Here is a 17,913-nt window from a genome sequence, read left to right on the forward strand (position 1 = left end):
TGATTATTTTCTGTGTCAGTCGAAGCCCCTGGATGATGAATATGTCCACATTCCTCATTTCTTCATTGTCTCATCTCTTTTCACTTTTGCATTCTGTAGGTCTTCCACTTTACACATTTTAAGTGTGATGGGCATGTGTCTATGATGTTAGTGGACAGCAAAAAAAGATTTAAAGATGGTATAAACACCAAAAACTGGGAAGCCTTGGCACTCGAGTGTTGTAACATGAAGTCAGCTGTTACCAACAGTGCTGTGGATTTTGGAGAGGCGCCAATAGCAAAAGGGAGAAATAGGCGAATTTATTTATTTATTTATTTCTCGCACTTCTACCCCGCCCTTCTCAACCCCTGAGGAGGGACTCAGGGCGGCTTACAAAAAGGCACAATTCGATGCCGGCACAACAACAAGGTAAAAAATAAAACATATAAACAGTAATTAAAACAATTAAAACAATCCATTATACATCACAATTCCTAAAAACAATCTAGTGCTTAACGTTTATCAGCTCAGAGTCCGTAAATTCAAATTCCACATTGTCCAATTCATCAATTCTAGTCATTGCTTGTGCCTTATCTATCCACCAGATTACCCGAAGGCCTGGTCCCAAATCCATGTTTTTAATTTCCTTTTAAAGGAGAGGAGGGATGTCGATGACCTAATTTCCCCGGGGAGTGAGTTCCACAGGTGAGGGGCCACCACCGAGAAGGCCCTGCTCCTCATCCCCACCAATCTCACTTGTGATAGAGGTGGGGCCGAGAGCAGGGCCTTCCCAGAAGATCTTAAACTCCGAGGTGGGACGTAGAAGGAGATGCATTCGAACAGATACGCTGGGCCAGAACCCAGGGTTTTGTAGGTCAAAACCAGCACTTTGAATTGTGCTCAGAACTGGATCGGCAGCCAGTGGAGCTGACAACAGAGGGGTTGTATGCTCTCTGTATGATGCTCCGGTGAGTAATCTAGTTGCCGTTCGCTGGACTAATTGAAGTTTCCGAACGGTCTTCCAAGGCAACCCCACGTAGAGTGCGTTGCAGTAATCTATTTAGGATGTAATGAGAGCGTGGACCACTGTGGCCAGATCAGACTTCGCAAGGTACGGGCGCAACTGGCGCACAAGTTTTAATTGTGCAAAAGCTCTCCCGGCCACTGCGGAGACCTGGGGTTCTAGGCTCAGCGATGAGTCCAGGATCACTCCCAAGCTGCGAACCTGCGTCTTCAGGGGAAGTGTAACCCCGTCTAACACAGGCTGTAACCCTATGCCCTGTTCGGCCTTACGACTGACCAGTAGGACCTCTGTCTTGTCTGGATTCAGTTTCAATTTGTTAGCTCTCATCCAGTCCGACACAGCTGCCAAGCACTGGTTCAAGGTTTGGACAGCTGCCTTGGTGACAGGTGAGAAGGAGTGACAGATTTGGACATCATCTGCATAGAGACAACACCTCATTCCGAAACTCCGAATGATCTCCCCCAGCGGCTTCATGTAGATGTTAAACAACATTGGGGAAAGAAAAAGAAGTCATGTCAAGCAAACCCTTGTCGGGACCACCTTCTATCTGGAAATGTATGTCCTCACTGTGAAAGACCACGCAGATTCAGAACTGTTGGATTTCACAACCTTCTCAAGGCTCCACTAGTTGTTTGTTATGTATATAATTGCTTACTGTATTGTAAATGTGTGTATTGGTTTGCAGTTTTCTTTTGATACTTTGTTGTGGATGGGACTGTAGACCATGTGATCAGGTCTGGGCTTCTTCAGGACTCAGACTCCATTTTAGAAACAGTTCAGTTTAGACTTCAGTGGAAACAGATCTATGCTTTTAGAAGTTAGTTGAAATAGACTACAGAGACTCTATTAGACTCTCAGAACAGAGAGATGCTTTGGACTATGATTCTAAGAAAGATGCTTTGTGTTACCTACGCAGAGACACTGCTTCAAATCTTTTCCTGGTTTGAAAGTATTATTTCCTGTTTAATTGTGTGGCACTTACTTTGAAAGTAGTTGCTATATTCAAGAAACTTCATTTTTGTGGCTGCCACAAACTATGTTGAATTGGTTGAGACTTGAGATATTAAAGGGAAAACTACAGCAAAGGGTGCTGCAGGCTGTCTTTTTCCATGTTTATAGGCTAAGAACCAATGAGCTGGTCATTGACCAATAAAGTGAACTTATTTAATATTATTTATTTATTTACAGCATTTATATTCTGCCCTTCTCACCCTGCAGGGGACTCAGGGTGGATCACAATGCACACATACATGGCAAACATTCAATGCCATAGACACACATATATAGAGACACAGAGGCTATTTAACTTTCCAGCTTCATGAGGGTATGCTTTTTTAATTCTGGCCACTGGGGGAGCTGTTGCTTCACCATCCACTTGTGACACCGATGGAGTACTTCCTCATTCTTTGCACGCTGCTGGAGAGTTTTATGGCTTCATAAATTAGTTAAATTAGCCTCGCCTACATTTCCTACTTGACAGATACAACTGTCTTTTGGGCTGCAAAGGTCGACAGCAAGCTAGGCAAATGGCCAGAAGCTCACTCCGACCCAGGCTGGCTTCGAACTCATGACTCATGGTCAGTAGTGATTTTAATGCAGCTGACTCCTGACCAGCTGTGCCACAACCTGCCACAACTTGAACTTGAATTATGCTGGAACCAATTAGGAAACTACATTTATAACCCAGGAACAAAATTAGTGTTACATAGGGTAGTAATAGAAAAGTTTCAAGAACTGATTGGTGAACAGCTCGTGAGTGCTTAGAAAAGAAGGCTGAGCTGATTTTTAAAGTCTGCGTGGGTTTCTTTAAAATGTGGATGCTGCCAATGTGGCATATCTTCCCTTCAGAAAGTGTTCCGACTAAGGGCTTTATCAGACAAGTGCTTAAAGCAGGCAGCCCCACATTTCTGGCATCTTCTGCCGCATGCAGAGTTCTGGGAAATGTAGTTTGAGAAGGCACTTCTGTATCTGAGAATTCCAAAGGCCCACTACATTTCCCAGAATTCTGCAGGTGACTGATGACTCCAGCACTGAGAGTGCCTTGGACTGCGAGAAGATCCAACCAGTCCATCCTCCAGGAAATAAAGCCCGGCTGCTCATTGGAGGGAAGGATACTAGAGACAAAGCTGAAGTACTTTGGCCACATCATGAGGAGACAGCAAAGCCTAGAGAAGACAATTATGCCGGGGAAAATGGAAGGCAAAAGGAAGAGGGGCCGACCAAGGGCAAGATGGATGGATGGCATCCTTGAAGTGACTGGACTGACCTTGAAGGAGCTGGGGGTGGTGACTGCCGACAGGGAGCTCTGGCGTGGGCTGGTTCATGAGGTCACGAAGAGTCGGAGACAACTGAACGAATGAACAAGTAAGTAAGTAAGTAAATAAATAAATGCCTTCAGGCCCGTAGCTAGGATTTCGTTTCGGGGGGGGGGGGGGGCTGAGTTTTGGGGGGGGGGGGTTGAGTCTGAGTGAAAGAGGGTCTACCCTAGCAAACCTTTTGTATCATTACCCCAATACCCCCATGCATATGGGATATATTGAGTATGGTGATCAGATCATGATATGAATAAACATAACAGTTTAAATAATGCACCAATAAGGCCTTTTCGCGAACCACCATTAAAATTTGGGGGGGGGGGGCTGAAGCCCCCCGAGCCCCCCCCCCCCGGCTACATGCCTGAATGCTTTCACACTACAAGAAAGGCGATTCCATATGAACATGAGGAAGAACTTCCTGTGAGAGCTGTTCAGCAGTGGAACTCTCTGCCCCAGAGTGTGGTGGAGGCTCCTTCTTTGGAAGCTTTTAAACAGAGGCTGGGTGGCTATCTGTGTGTGTGTGTGTGGGTGCTTTGAACGCAATTTTCCTGCTTCTTGCCAGGGGGTTGGACTGGATGGCCCATGAGATCTCTTCTAACTCTAGGATTCTATGATTCCTGCCATAGATGCAGGCGAAAGGTCAGAAGATAATGCTGCTGTTGGAACATGACCATACAACCCGAAAGATTCACAGTGATTCCGGCGACGAATGCTTGAATGGACAACACATTGTCTCCTCATTGTTTGGCTGAATGGAACAGAAGGGTTGTTGCTTTTCTTGTAGATTTTTTCAGGCTATAGGGCCATGTTCTAGAGGCATTTCTCCTGACGTTTCGCCTGCATCTATGGCAAGCATCCTCAGAGGTAGTGAGGTCTGTTGGAACTAGGAAAAGGGGTTTATATATCTGTGGAACGACTGGGGTGGGGCAAAGAGCTCTCTGCTGAAGCTAGGTGTGAATGTTTCAGCTGACCACCTTCATTAGCATTTGAAGGCCTGGCTGAGCCTGGGAAAATGTTCTGTTGAGAGGTGTTAAGATGTGCCTGGTTGTTTCCTCTCTGTTGTTTTGCTGTTGTAATTTTAGAGTTTTTTTAATACTGGTAGCCAGATTTTGTTCATTTTCATGGTCTCCTCCTTTCTGTTGAAATTGTCCACATGCTTGTGGATTTCAATGGCTTCTCTGTGTAGTCTGACATGATGGTTGTTGGAGTGATCCAGCATTTCTATGTTCTCAAATAATATGCTGTGTCCAGGCTGGTTCATCAGGTGCTCTGCTATGGCTGACTTCTCTGGTTGAAGTAGTCTGCAGAGCCTTTCATGTTCCTTGATGCGTGTCTGGGCGCTGCGTTTGGTGGTCCCTATGTAGACTTGTCCACAGCTGCATGGTATCCGGTAGACTCCTGCAGAAGTGAGAGGATCCCTCTTGTCCTTTGCTGAACGAAGCATTTGTTGGATTTTCTTGGTGGGTTTGTAGATTGTTTGTATGTTATGTTTCCTCATCAGCTTCCCTATGGGGTCAGTGGTTCCCTTGAACACCTAGCTTCAGCAGAGAGCTCTTTGCCCCACCCTGGTCATTCCACAGATATATAAACCCATTTTCCTATTTCCAACAGACCTCACTACCTCTGAGGATGCTTGCCATAGATGCAGGCGAAACGTCAGGAGAAATGCCTCTAGAACATGGCTCTATAGCCCGAAAAAAACTACAAGAACCTAGTGATTCCAGCCTTGAAAGCCTTCGACAATACATTGTTGCTTTTTCCCCTGCAAAAACCTGACTAGAGAGCTGCACTCGGTTGTGCTGTTGTGGGTTCATAGCTTGACAAACACGATTGGGCACAAACAGACTGGGAGGGGGAGAGGGAGGCCAGGTCGGGTGACGTCACGCCTGTGTTTGCACCAATGGGGCGGCGCCTCCCTTTAAAGCGAGGGCCCTTGTGTCAATCATCGCCTCCCGGGCCAGCCTCCCTTCCATCGCCATATTGGGCCACTGGGGGGGAAAGAGGCTCGTCCTGCGCCCGCCCCTCGCGGCTTCCCCGCCTTGTTTTTCTCCTTCGGAGGAGCGTTGACATCGGGCGCGGCGGGGCAGGAGCCTTTGGGCTTCCCCGCGTTGGTCTTCCTTCTTCTGCCCGGGGCGGGGGGAGGCTCGGCTTATGCGCGGCGCGGCGCAGGGAGCGCCCCGGCTCCGCGGCGATGTCGACGGTGCGCGTCTCGAGCGGGAGCCCGACGCTGGAGCGGATGGAGGCGCGGCAGGCGGAGGGGGCGCCCAAGCCCTCGGCCTGCCGGAGCCTCTTCGGCCCCGTGGACCACGCCGAGCTGGCCCGCGAGCTGCGACGGCACCGCCGCCAGGCCGAGGAGGCCGCCCAAGCCCGGTGGGAGTTTGACTTCCTCCGCGAGCAGCCCCTCCGAGGGCCCGAGCCGCGCTTCGAGTGGCGCGCCCTGCGCAAGGACGCCCTGCCCGACTTCTACAGCCGACCGCCGCGGCTCGCCCGACGCCCCGCAGCCAGCCCGCCCCGCAGGCACCACTGCAAGGGACTCTCTGCGCACAACCAGGAGGAGGAGGAAGAAGAGGAGGAGGAGGAGGACGGGGTCCCCGAGGCAGCACGAGCGGAGGAGGGCCAAGGCCCGCCCAGTTCGAGGAAGCGGCCCGTCTCGGACGGTAAGCGCCCAGCCTCCATTCTCTCCTGCTCCCCGAGCACATCCGGGCCTTTTCTGCTCCAGGGTTACCAAAGCCCTTCCTTCTCCTTCAAACAACAACTGGCAGGTAGCAGAGGAAGCAGGTCTCTGCTCTTTGGATCCCACTTGGGTTGTCGAAAGCTTTCACGGCCAGAATCACTGGTGTGTGTGTGTGTGTGTTTGTGTTTTCCGGGCTGGAGGGCGGTGTTCTAGGAGCATCTGTGGCTGGCATCTTGAGAGGATCTGATCCTAGAATCCTAGACTTGGAAGAGACCTCAGTCCAACCCCCTGTCAAAAAGCAAGAAAATTGCATTCAAAGCACCCCCGAGAGATGGCCATCCAGCCTCTGATTAAAAGCTTCCAAAGATTGAGCCTCCACCACACACTGGGGCAGAGAGTTCCACTGCTGAACAGCTCTTACAGTCAGGAAGTTCTGACTAATGTTCAGGTGGAATCTCCTTTCTTGTAGTTTGAAGCCATTGTTCTGTGTCCTAGTCTCCAGGGCAGCAGAAAATAAGCTTGCTCCCTCCTCCCTGTGGCTTCCTCTCACGTATTTATACATGGCTGTCATGTCTCCTCTCAGCCTTTTCTTCAGGCTAAACATGCCCAGCTCTTTAAGCTGCTCCTTATAGGGCTTGTTCCCCAGACCCTTGATCATTTTAGTCACCCTCCTCTGGACACAGGTATGTAGCCAGGGGAGGCTTGGGGGGCTGAAGCCCCCCCCCCCCCAAATTCTCATGGTGGTCTGCGAAAAGGCCTTACTAGTACATTCTTTAAGCTGTTATGTTTATTCATATCATGATCTGATCACCATGCTCAATATATCCCATATGCATGAGGGTATTGGGGTAACGATAGAGAAGGTTTGCCAGGGTAGACCCCCCCAGACTCTGCCCCCCCTCAGACTCAGCCCCCCTCAGACTCAGCCCCCCTCAGACTCAGCCCCCCCAGACTCAGCCCCCCTCAGACTCAGCCCCCCCAGACTCAGCCCCCCTCAGACTCAGCCCCCCAGACTCTGCCCCCCCAGACTCAGCCCCCCCAGACTCAGCCCCCCTCAGACTCAGCCTCCCCCAGACTCAGCCTCCCCCAGACTCAGCCTCCCACAGACTCAGCCTCCCCCAGACTCAGCCCCCCTCAGACTCAGCCCCCACCCAGACTCAGCCCCCCTCAGACTCAGCCCCCCCCCAGACTCAGCCCCCCCAGACTCAGCCTCCCCCAGACTCAGCCTCCCCCAGACTCAGCCCCCCTCAGACTCAGCCCCCCTCAGACTCAGCCTCCCCCAGACTCAGCCCCCCCCAGACTCAGCCCCCCCCCCCAGACTCAGCCCCCCTCAGACTCAGCCCCCACCCAGACTCAGCCCCCGTGAACCAAACTCAGCCCCCCCCCCCCAATCAAAATCCTGGCTACAGGCCTGTCTGGACACATTCCAGCTTGTCAATATCTCTCTTCAGTTGTGGTGCCCAGAATTGGACACAATATTCCAGGTGTGTTCTAACCAAGGCAGAATAAAGGGGTAATAATAATAATAAACTTTATTTCTGTACCACCCTATCTCCCCGAGGGGACTCAGGGTGGTTTACAACAGAAAATTGGCAAACATTCAATGCCGGCATAACATAACAAACAAATCAAATCATAAACAATAAAATAAATAACATCAGGTGTACTTATAGAACAACTCAAAAATAACAAACTTAGACATTTAAATATATAAATCAAACATTTAGAACATGTTTACTACTAGATCTAATGATAGCAACCACTCAAAACATTAAAAGTAAAAAGGCATTTACAAGTCAACAGGGCTGAGGTGGTGTCCAAGTCAGAGTGATTAAGGTGCCGACCGAATAAAATTATTATAGGACCTATAGAGGTCTAGTTACCATCCCCCACCCACACCCGCCTCCCCATAATATCCACCCCTATTCTTTATGCCCTCCCAGAGGTTCCCAGATCCTCACAATTAAGGAGTCCTCTGAATACTGTTTAAGGACAGGAATGCAACCCAGCTCTTCATGAGGGGTATAAACTGTGGTATGAGGTCTTTTGGGAGGCAGGTGTTTTTTCTTGTGATGGTGAGGTCTCTCTATCCATGTTGGTAGAAGTCTTATAGTGCCAAGATCTTATTGATTGGCTTAACATAGTTGGATTGCAAAGCAGACTCTGGGTCTAGTGCTGGGTATCATGACCTCCCTGGACCTAGACACTATACTCCTATTGATGCAGACCAAAATCCCATTGGCTTTTTTTTGCCGCCGCATCACATTGTTGGATCATATTTAACTTGTTGTCCACAAGGATCCCAAGATCTTTTTCACATGTACTGCTCTTGATCCACACATCCTCCATTCTGTATCTTTGCATTTCATTTTTTCTGCCTAAGTGGAGTATCTTGCATTTGTCCCCGTTGAACTTCATTTTGTTAGTTTTGGCCTATCATCTCTGTAATCTGTCAAGATAGTTTTGAATTCTGCTCTTGTCTTCTGGAGTATTGGCTATCCCTTCCTAATTTGGTGTTGTCTGCAAACTTGATGATCATGCCTTCTAACCCAGGTGGACCACAAGATCTTTTACACACATACTGCTCTCGAACCACACAATGGTAGTCAAGCAACGGGAGTATAGATCCCTAAACAGAAAATGGTTCTTTCTCCCACCTTGGACAACCCACAGGTTGATACTCCACTTGCTTGACTACCATCAGATCCTCTGCAGATGCCAGCCACAGATGTAGCTGGCGAAAGGTCAGGAGAAAATGCTGCTGGAACAGGGCCATACACCCCAGAAACTGGATGTATGTGAAATGTCATCATTTCAAATTGAAAAAGAAAGTGGAATTAATGGGGTGTTGTGTAGTTTCTGGTAGGAGTGTGAGAAATGACAGAAATCTGTTTGATTTTCATTCTGTTTTCGAATCACTTTCCCCTCCCCCATTCTGTGTTTGGGAAGATTCTTCTAGAATGAAAACTCAGGATCCCAAATTACGAATCCAAAGGGCCCTCTTCCTGATTTCCCCGAATCTTCCCACAATTAGAAGGGTGAGGGGGAAGAGATTTGAAAACACAAAAACAGAACGGATTTCTGACATTTTGCACACCCCTGCCAGAAACGACACAACACCCCATTAATCCACTTGCTTTTTTGTAACAGTTGAACTATGGGTTGTTGTAGGTTTTTCGGGTTATATGGCCATGTTCTAGAGCGGTGGTTCTTAACCTTCCTAATGCCTTGACTCCTTAATACAGTTCCTCATGTTGTGGTGACCCCCCAACCATAAACTTATTTTAGTTGCTACTTCATAACTGTCATTTTGCTACTGTTATGAATCGTAATGTAAATATCTGATATGCAGGATGCATTTTCATTCACTGGACCAAATTTGGTGCAAGTACCCGATAAGCCCAAATTTGAATACTGGTGGGGTGGGGTGGGGTATTGATTTTGTCTTTTGGGAGTTGTAGTTGCTGGGATTTATAGTTCACCTACAATCAAAGAGCATTCTGAACTCCACCAATGATGGTTCAGAACTCTAACAGAAATGACCAACAGAAAATACTGGGAGGGTTTGGTGGGCATTGACCTTGGGTTTAGGAGTTGTAGTTCACCTACATCTAGAGAGCACTGTGGACTCAAACGATGATAGCTCTAGACGAGACTTGGCATGAATACTCAATATGCCCAAATCTGAACACAGGTGGAGTTTGCGGAAATTAGACCCTGACATTTGGGAGCTGTCGTTGCTGGGATTTCTAGTTCACCTATAATCAAAGAGCATTCTGAACCGCACCAATGATGGAATTAGGCCAAACTTCCCACACAGAACCCCTATGAGCAACAGAAAACACTATGTATTGTCGAAGGCTTTCATGACTGGAATCACTCAGTTCTTGTGGGTTTTTTTCGGGCTATATGGCCATGTTCTAGAGGCATTTCTCCTGACGTTTCGCCTGCATCTATGGCAAGCATCCTCAGAGGTGACCTCACCTCTGAGGATGCTTGCCATAGATGCAGGCGAAACGTCAGGAGAAATGCCTCTAGAACATGGCCATATAGCCCGAAAAAAACCCACAAGAACTGAGAAAACACTATGTTTTCTAATAGTCTTTGGTGACTCCTCTGACACCCCCTCACGACCGACTCCCAGGTTGAGAAATGCTGTTCTAGAGGCATTCTTTCCTGACATTTCACCTGCATATATGCCAAGCATCCTCAGAGGTTGTGAGGTCTGACTCAGAGGTTGGACTATGCTTTTAGAGACCAGCATCCCAGTCCCTGCTGAGCCGTGAAACTCACTGGGTGACTTTGGGTGCGTCATACTCTCTCAGCCTCAAAGGAAAGCAATGGCTGACTCTTTAGGAGCCAAGAAATCCCAGCAGTAGATGCACCGGAGGGTCACTTGAGGTCAGGAAATGACTTGGGAGGCACACAAGAACGCAACTTGGGAGCAGCAGGGATCGTATTTGCAAGGACTAGCCCTTCCCTCCCAGGTCTTCATTTGAAGGCCCCAGACTTCAAAATAACAACACGAATACGATTTTTGTTCCTGGGTTATAAGTGTCATTTCGTAATAAACACACGGAAAAAAGTGTATTAAACTGCAAAAATATTGTTTTGTCAGACATCCTTTGCTACAGTTTTTTTCAATGACTATGTCAAAGAGTCTCAACCAATTCAACATACTTTCAACAAATTTCTGGAGTATAACAACTACTTTCAAAGTAAGGATCACACAATTAAACAAGAAACGATACTTTAAAACCAGGAACATAATTCTTTTCAAATTTTGTTACATAGTGTAATTGATGATCCCTGAGGAGTGAAACCCAACGCTGTTGGGCAAATGTGGTTCTTCCATCCAAATAAGTAACGTTGTTATTTTTGACAATGTCCCTCTTGAGCAGTGTTTCTCAACCTTCCTAATGCCACGACCCCTTAATACAGTTCCTTATGTTGTGGTGACCCCGCAAACATGAAATCATTGTTGTTGCTACTTCATAACTGTAATTTTGCTACTGTTATCAATTGTAAAGTAAATATCTGGTGTATTTTTATTGACTGGACTAAATTTGACACAAATACATGATACACCTGAGTTGGAATATTACTGGGGTTGGGAGGTGGATTGATTTTGTCATTTGGAAGTTGTAGTTACTGGGATTTATAGTTCACCTACAATCAAAGAGCATTTTGAACCCCACCAACAATGGAATTGAACCAAACTTGGCGCACAGAATAGAAAATACTGGAAGGGTTTGGTGGGCATTGATCTTGAGTTTTGGAGTTGAAGTTCAGCTACGTCCAGAGAGCACTGTGGACTCAAACAATGATGGATCAGGACCAAACTTGGCACAAATACTCAATATGCCCAAATGTGAATAGTGGTGGTGTTTGGGAGGAAATAAACCTTGACATTTGGGAGTTGTAGTTGCTGGGATTTATAGTTCACCTACAATCAAAGAGTATTCTGAGCCTAACAATAGAACTGGGCCAAACTTCCCACATAGAAACCCCACGACCAACAGAAAATACTGTGTTTTCTTATGGTCTTTGGCGACCCCTCTGACACCCCCTTGCAACCCCTCCAGGGTTCCCGACCCCCAGGTTGAGAAATACTGCTCTTGAGGAATGCAAAAGGGAGTTTTTCTTTGTTCTTACGAAGACAAAATTAAACTAGTGGCAACAGTGTTAGAAGAAATAGTTTGAAAATTGTTGCTGGCTGCTCTGCAGAATAAGGAAGGGGAAGGATTAATGCCAAAGACTCAGCTGCTATCCAGTTTCGTAGCCAAATGACCTGGTGCTCCCTCTGCCACCAGTCTTTACTCTTTGAAAAAATATATTTCTGATGCAATAACAGTGATCCTAACGTTAGCTGTGCGGCCTCTCTTTCCATGCAGATGCTTAAATGATTCAGGGACTGCATTCTGCAATGTGTTTTCTGCTTTATTGGATTGCCTTTGCTCTTCATATTTTGCACAGACCGTGCTTTGAGTTTCTTTGCTGCCCTCCCCACAGATTCCTGCCTGCCAAACAAAAGAGCCAACATGACAGAAGAGGCAATTTCAGAGGGCTCTCCCAGTGCCAGCTCAGTGGAACAAACGCCCAAGAAATCAAGCCCAAGGCATCGTCAAACGTAAATTGCTCATGAGGTGAGATTCCTCTCCCAGTATTCAGTAAAATTTATGTAGATGACAGAAAGGGATTTCTTTGAGGTTACTTTAATATCTGTGTTAAATAATTTTGTTGATTAGCTGGGAAGACTATTTATTTATTTACGACATTTATATGCCGCCCTTCTCACCCCGAAGGGGACTCAGAGCGGCTTACAAGATATATACATACAATATATTATATTATTAGCATAGTACAATATCAGTATTATATATTACTATATTGTACTATACCATTATATTGTAATATTATTAGTAATATTACATGCAATATAAAATATATAATTATAATATTGTATTATTATATTGTATTACATTATAATATTATAAATATTATATGTATATACAATATATTAAATTATTTTTCAGAAAGGGACTCATCTAAGCACATCTGTAGGCAGACCCACATAAACGCAGCAGGAAATTCCACTGATTTCATGCAAGGTAGTTTAATCTGAGAATCTAATTCTACCTTAATCCGTAGCAAAATGATTAAGTTTCACTTTGGCGTAAACTCCATTGAACTTTATGAAAAGATTCAAACTTCCTTAGGACTAGTGACACAAAGCTGTGTGAAAAGTAGCAATTCTTATGTTAAAGGCAGGGAATAAGAGCCTCTGGTATACAAGGCTCGATCATGCTCTTGCAGTGCTATGATTTGGCTTCAACTGCCATTGCATTATCTTATGGAATTTTGGGGTTTGTAGTTTCTGTGAGAATTCTAGATGCCTCTCCCTAAATTACAAATCCCAGGATTTCATATGATTTTATTTTTTGGTTGTGTCAGGAGCTACTTGAGAAACTCCAAGTCGCTTCTGATGTGGGAGAATTGGTGTCTGCAAGGATGTTGCCCAGGGAATGCCCGGATGTTTTGATATTTTACCATCCTTGTGGAAGGCTTTTCTCATGTCCCCTCAATGAGGAGCTGGAGCTGATAGAGGGAGCTCATCCACGATCTCCCCAGATTCGAACCTGCAACCTTCAGTCTTGCCGGCACAGGGGTTTAACCCACTGTGACAGCAGGGGCTTCTATTTCATATGATGTTTTCCATGGCAGTTAAAGTGGAATAATTGTACTGTAAACAAATAGGGACTGCAATTTTGATAGCAGGCCCCTACAAGAAAGTTGACAGTTGTTATTAACCACTGAATAGGAGATATTAAGTTAGAAACTAGGACCATCATCACACTAGAGAATGAATTATGGGGTTTGTGGTTTAGTGAGGCTGTTAAAGCCTCCTCCTTAAACTACAAACCCCAAAATTCTGCAGGAGACAGAAACCGGATTTGAAGGGGATTCATTCTCTAGTGTGATGAAGTACTAGATCAGGGGTCCTCAAACTAAGGCCCGGGGGCTGGATGCGGGCCTCCAAGGTCATTTACCTATCCCTTGCTCAGGGTCAACCTAAGTCTAAAATGACTTGAAAGCACACAACAACAACAACAACAACAACAACAACAACAATCATATCTCATCAGCCAAAAGCAAGCCCACACTTCTAATTTAAATACTAATAAGTTTATATATGTTAAAATTGTTCTCCATTTTAATTATTTTATAGTTTTAAAGTGTTTTTGCACTATAAATAAGGTATTGCAGTGTGTATAGGAATTCATGTTTTTTTTTCTTCAAATTCTAATCCGGCCCTCCAACATTTTGAGGGACTGTGACCTGGCCCTCTGTTTAAAAAGTTTGAGGATCCCTGTACTAGATGCTTAGAACAAGTGCAGGTTCTTGGAGGAAGTAAGAACAGGTTTGCAAGTTCATCTACCATGGACTTGTTTCCTTGGGGATTTGAGAGGAAAAGAAAAGCTTCTGTGTGGAGCACTTGCTGTAGGGAGGGAAATTGGGTAGTGTTTGCCATCACTTTGTTTTCAGTGCCTTCTCTAGAAATGTATAGTGTGATTTATACTAAACATAACACTGTTTTAGCAAAATGTAAAAACAGGTTCTGCCTGCAAATAGTTTTGCCAAGTATTTCATTTAGAAAATAATAATAATAATAATAATAATTATTATTATTATTATTTATAACTCGCCACCATCTCTCTAAAGGGGACTCGGAGCGGCTAATATGAGGCCAAGCCCAAAAATAATACAGCATAATTAGACACAAAACAACAGAAAAATTGCATCACAACAAAATACATAAAATAACAATATAAAATAAACAGTGCAAAACAACATACCGTATATACTCGAGTATAAGCCAACCCAAATATAAGCCGAGGCACCTCATTTTACAACAAAAAACTGGGAAAACGGATTGAATCGAGTATAAGCCGAGGGTGGGAAATGCAGCAGCTATTGGTAAATTCCAAAATAAAAATAGATACCAATAAAATTACATTAATTGAGGCATTGGTAGGTTAAATGTTTTTGAATAAATAAGATAAGACTGTCTTCTGATTAAAGCATTATTCTAACCTTCTTCGGTGTAAATGTGTTTACATATCCTTCCGATAATAATAGAGTAAAATACTAAAGGTAATAATAACAGTAATAAAGAATAAAATAATAAATGTAATAATAATAATAATAATAATAGAGTAAAATGATTAATGTAATAATAACAATAATAAAGAATAAAATAATAAATGTAATAACAGTAATAAAGAATAAAATAATAAATGTAATAACAATAATAATAATAGAGTAAAATGATTAATGTAATAATAATAATAATAATAATAGAGTAAAATAATAAAAAAACCTTGACTCGAGTATAAGCTGAGGGAGACTTTTTCAGCTTAAAAAAAGGACTGAAAAACTAGGCTTATACTCGAGTATATACAGAAAAAAAAAGTCAAACGCAAGGGCGGGCCAAATGCACGAGATAACAGGTGATAACATGTATAACAGGTCTGGTGTTATATATAAATTACTGGAGGCCTGGCTGGCAGTGAACAGAGCCAAGAGTACACTGAATAAGTGGTGGAAACAGCCTGGCAAAATCTGAAAGCCTTTGAAAAGCCAGAATCCAGTTACAATCCAGTTTTTCTGCACAACACAATTCTATCAAAAACAAAAACACTGCTAGCAAAGGGAAGCTTATGATAAGCAACAATGTCTGTTTAGTGTATGCAACATTCTACCTAGTAGTTACTGATTTGACTGGACACATCATTTGTGGCGCCACGCCCTGAGTGGAAACCTATTTGGCTTGTTGGGTATGTTGGTAGCAGTTGGCGATTCTTTGTAGTCTAACAATGAAACAAGGTATTGTTGTTCTCGGCAACTGACTCCTGATCTCTTCCTTCATTTCAGAATAAAGAACATTTGTTTCCTTGTTCTTTGGCGGCATTGGGTTTATGAAGCAAGGAAGATGCAGAGTTTATATACGGAAGAAAAAAAACGTATCACTGCTTCTCCATGGAATGGAGAACTTATCAAAGCACTGAAAGAAATCTGTCTTTGAATAACACTAAAGTCAGGCACTCTTAAAAGATCTGCCTCTTAAAGCATTGGATGTAGCATTCTGCAATTAGGTTTTTCCTCATTTGCTTCATTGTACTACCTGTGTATATAGTTTTTACATTATGTAGCACATAAACCTGCATCTCTCCCTCCCATCTTTCGGTTGGTTTGTTTTGGGGAGGGGTGGATGTCATAAAAGGAGATGGGTTCAAAATTTGCTTCCAAAACCTAGCAGGCAAAGAGTTTTATGGAGAGAAGCAGCACATGTCTATTTCTTAAAGATGTCTTATCCCATTTAATGGAGTCCAAGAAAAGCAAATACATGTTAACACTGGCTACAGCAGATTGAGGTAATTTGCTGGAGAAATTTCTAGCAATTTTTATATTTGCTAAATTCCACTAAAATGAATGAGATATGTGGAAAAGCAGATTCATTTTAGGGGACCTTATGCAAGAGGGCGATTGTGTCCTAAATGTTTTTGAGGAACTTTGTTTCCATTATGTAGCAGCATCAAGGTCTTCCTACTTGGAACCCTTTACATATTCTTTCCTAATAATTTTGGTATCTCTGTTACTTTAGATATTTTTTTGAGAAATAATTTAAAATCCCTGCTCTGCATAGAATGGAGAGGAGAACAGGAAAACCCTGAACTTCAGCCTCTCTTCATCTCACTCACTTCTCTGATGTTCATGGGTGGGTTAAAAAAAAGGAAAACGACATCTTTAAACAGTATTTTTATAATGCCTTGTTTTTTTTAAAAAAAATAAATTTTTGAAATGTACCTGTGTACATAACTTTGTAAAAACACTGAAAAATTATACTAACTTATTTATGTTAAAAAGATTTTTTTAATCTAGAAGATGTTTTCCCATAAAGCCAAAGTGGCATGCGTTTTTTGTGCATTTGTAAATGCTCTCCTTGGTAGGGTTTTTTAGATTATATTTGGGGGGGGTTGTTTTGTAATTAATATGGCTGTGCTTAAATGATTGCAGACTGAGCCAATTTAATTTTTGTGTGTGTGAAGACATTTGCCAATTGATATTGTTCCACATCAAGCAATCAATAAATAAAACTGCCATATATAAATAAAGAAATATCTATCTATATGTATATACAGTTATTTATGTGTATGTTTTATAAGTCAAGGGACACAGAGGAACTTTGACCATTTCCCAGCGAGATTAATAGACACACAATCGTTTTCTCTTCTTCTGTGGTCAAGGGCATACACAGCAGTCTCATCTTGCACACAAATAGCACCAGGAGAAGAAGATGGGTTGCAAGTCTCACTGGGAAAAATGGTGCAAAGGAAAGTGGTCGGCCTGTTTCCTAGTTCAGTAAATGCATATGTACACTAATTTATAGGTAAATTTAAACTGAAACAAACCAAAACAGGATTATTATAATAATGGGTAATGCTAAGTGCATTTTCTCAGAAGAACGTCCTGTTAAAGCTCTCATTAGGTGTTTTCTTGAACACAGCACACATGTCCTTTGAATGTCTGAAGGGGGTGCATAGGCTTTTCTGGGTAAACTTGCTCATATGTTGCCACGTGATTGGGGACCCTGATAAGCTAGAGTTCTCTGCCATACAAACTCTTTCAACTAAGCTTATTCAGAAACATTCTTTGGATCTTTGCAATCAACTCATAAAGTTCTGAGGAATAGTATCTCCAAGAATTGTAGGAATGGGACTCATGCATGCACCCACATCCCCAACTCAAAGTCAAGGCAAAGATGTGAAGTAGGTCCCCTGCACCTGATAGCCTGGAAATGAAACGACATAGTTATTCATGTGCACACTAAAAATGAAGCTACAACATTTACTACTTGGGGTGCAGACCCAAAATTAGTAAGAACGTCAGCCCTAGCCTTGTCTTACTCAACTGCTGGGTATGCCTGCCCTGTTTGGCATAGGTCTGCCCATACAAAGCAGGTGAACATAGCATTGAATGAAACATGCAGAATAATCACAGGATGTCTTAAACCTACATCTGTTGATAAACTCTACAAGCTGGTTGGCATTGCTCCTCCCCCTCCCCCCCAATGTGTGATGGGAAGTTGCTGCTAAATGTGAGAGAAATAAGACTGAACACTGTGAAAACCATCCACTCTCCTCCTAGTAGACTCAAATCAAGGAAAAGCTTTATGAGAACTACCACTCCTCATGGCATCCCCCAAGCAACAGCAACGGTATCCCTCTGGGCAGCTAAACCAGGAATCCCCAACTGGATGGCCCCCCATGAGGGTCTTCCTCCGAGGCAAACCAAGAATGGGCAACTTGGAAGTCCCTGAACAGACTCAGAAGTGGAGTGGGCAGAACAAAAGACAACCT

At 44.0% G+C, this 17,913-nt stretch overlaps 1 protein-coding gene across 1 annotated transcript; it reads left to right on the forward strand.

Moving 5' to 3' along the window:
• Positions 1-5,267: 5,267 nt before the first annotated feature.
• On the forward strand, positions 5,268-16,688 carry CDKN1B (cyclin dependent kinase inhibitor 1B). The gene is made up of 3 exons (XM_060778111.2): positions 5,268-5,975; positions 12,005-12,138; positions 15,428-16,688. Exons 1-2 carry the CDS (start codon positions 5,510-5,512, stop codon positions 12,124-12,126), a joined length of 588 nt encoding a protein of 195 aa, XP_060634094.1. The 5' UTR covers positions 5,268-5,509; the 3' UTR covers positions 12,127-12,138; positions 15,428-16,688.
• Positions 16,689-17,913: the final 1,225 nt, after the last annotated feature.

The sequence above is a fragment of the Anolis sagrei genome, chromosome 5, assembly GCF_037176765.1.
Source record: "Anolis sagrei isolate rAnoSag1 chromosome 5, rAnoSag1.mat, whole genome shotgun sequence".
In the NCBI taxonomy this organism is placed as follows: Eukaryota; Metazoa; Chordata; class Lepidosauria; order Squamata; family Dactyloidae; genus Anolis; species Anolis sagrei.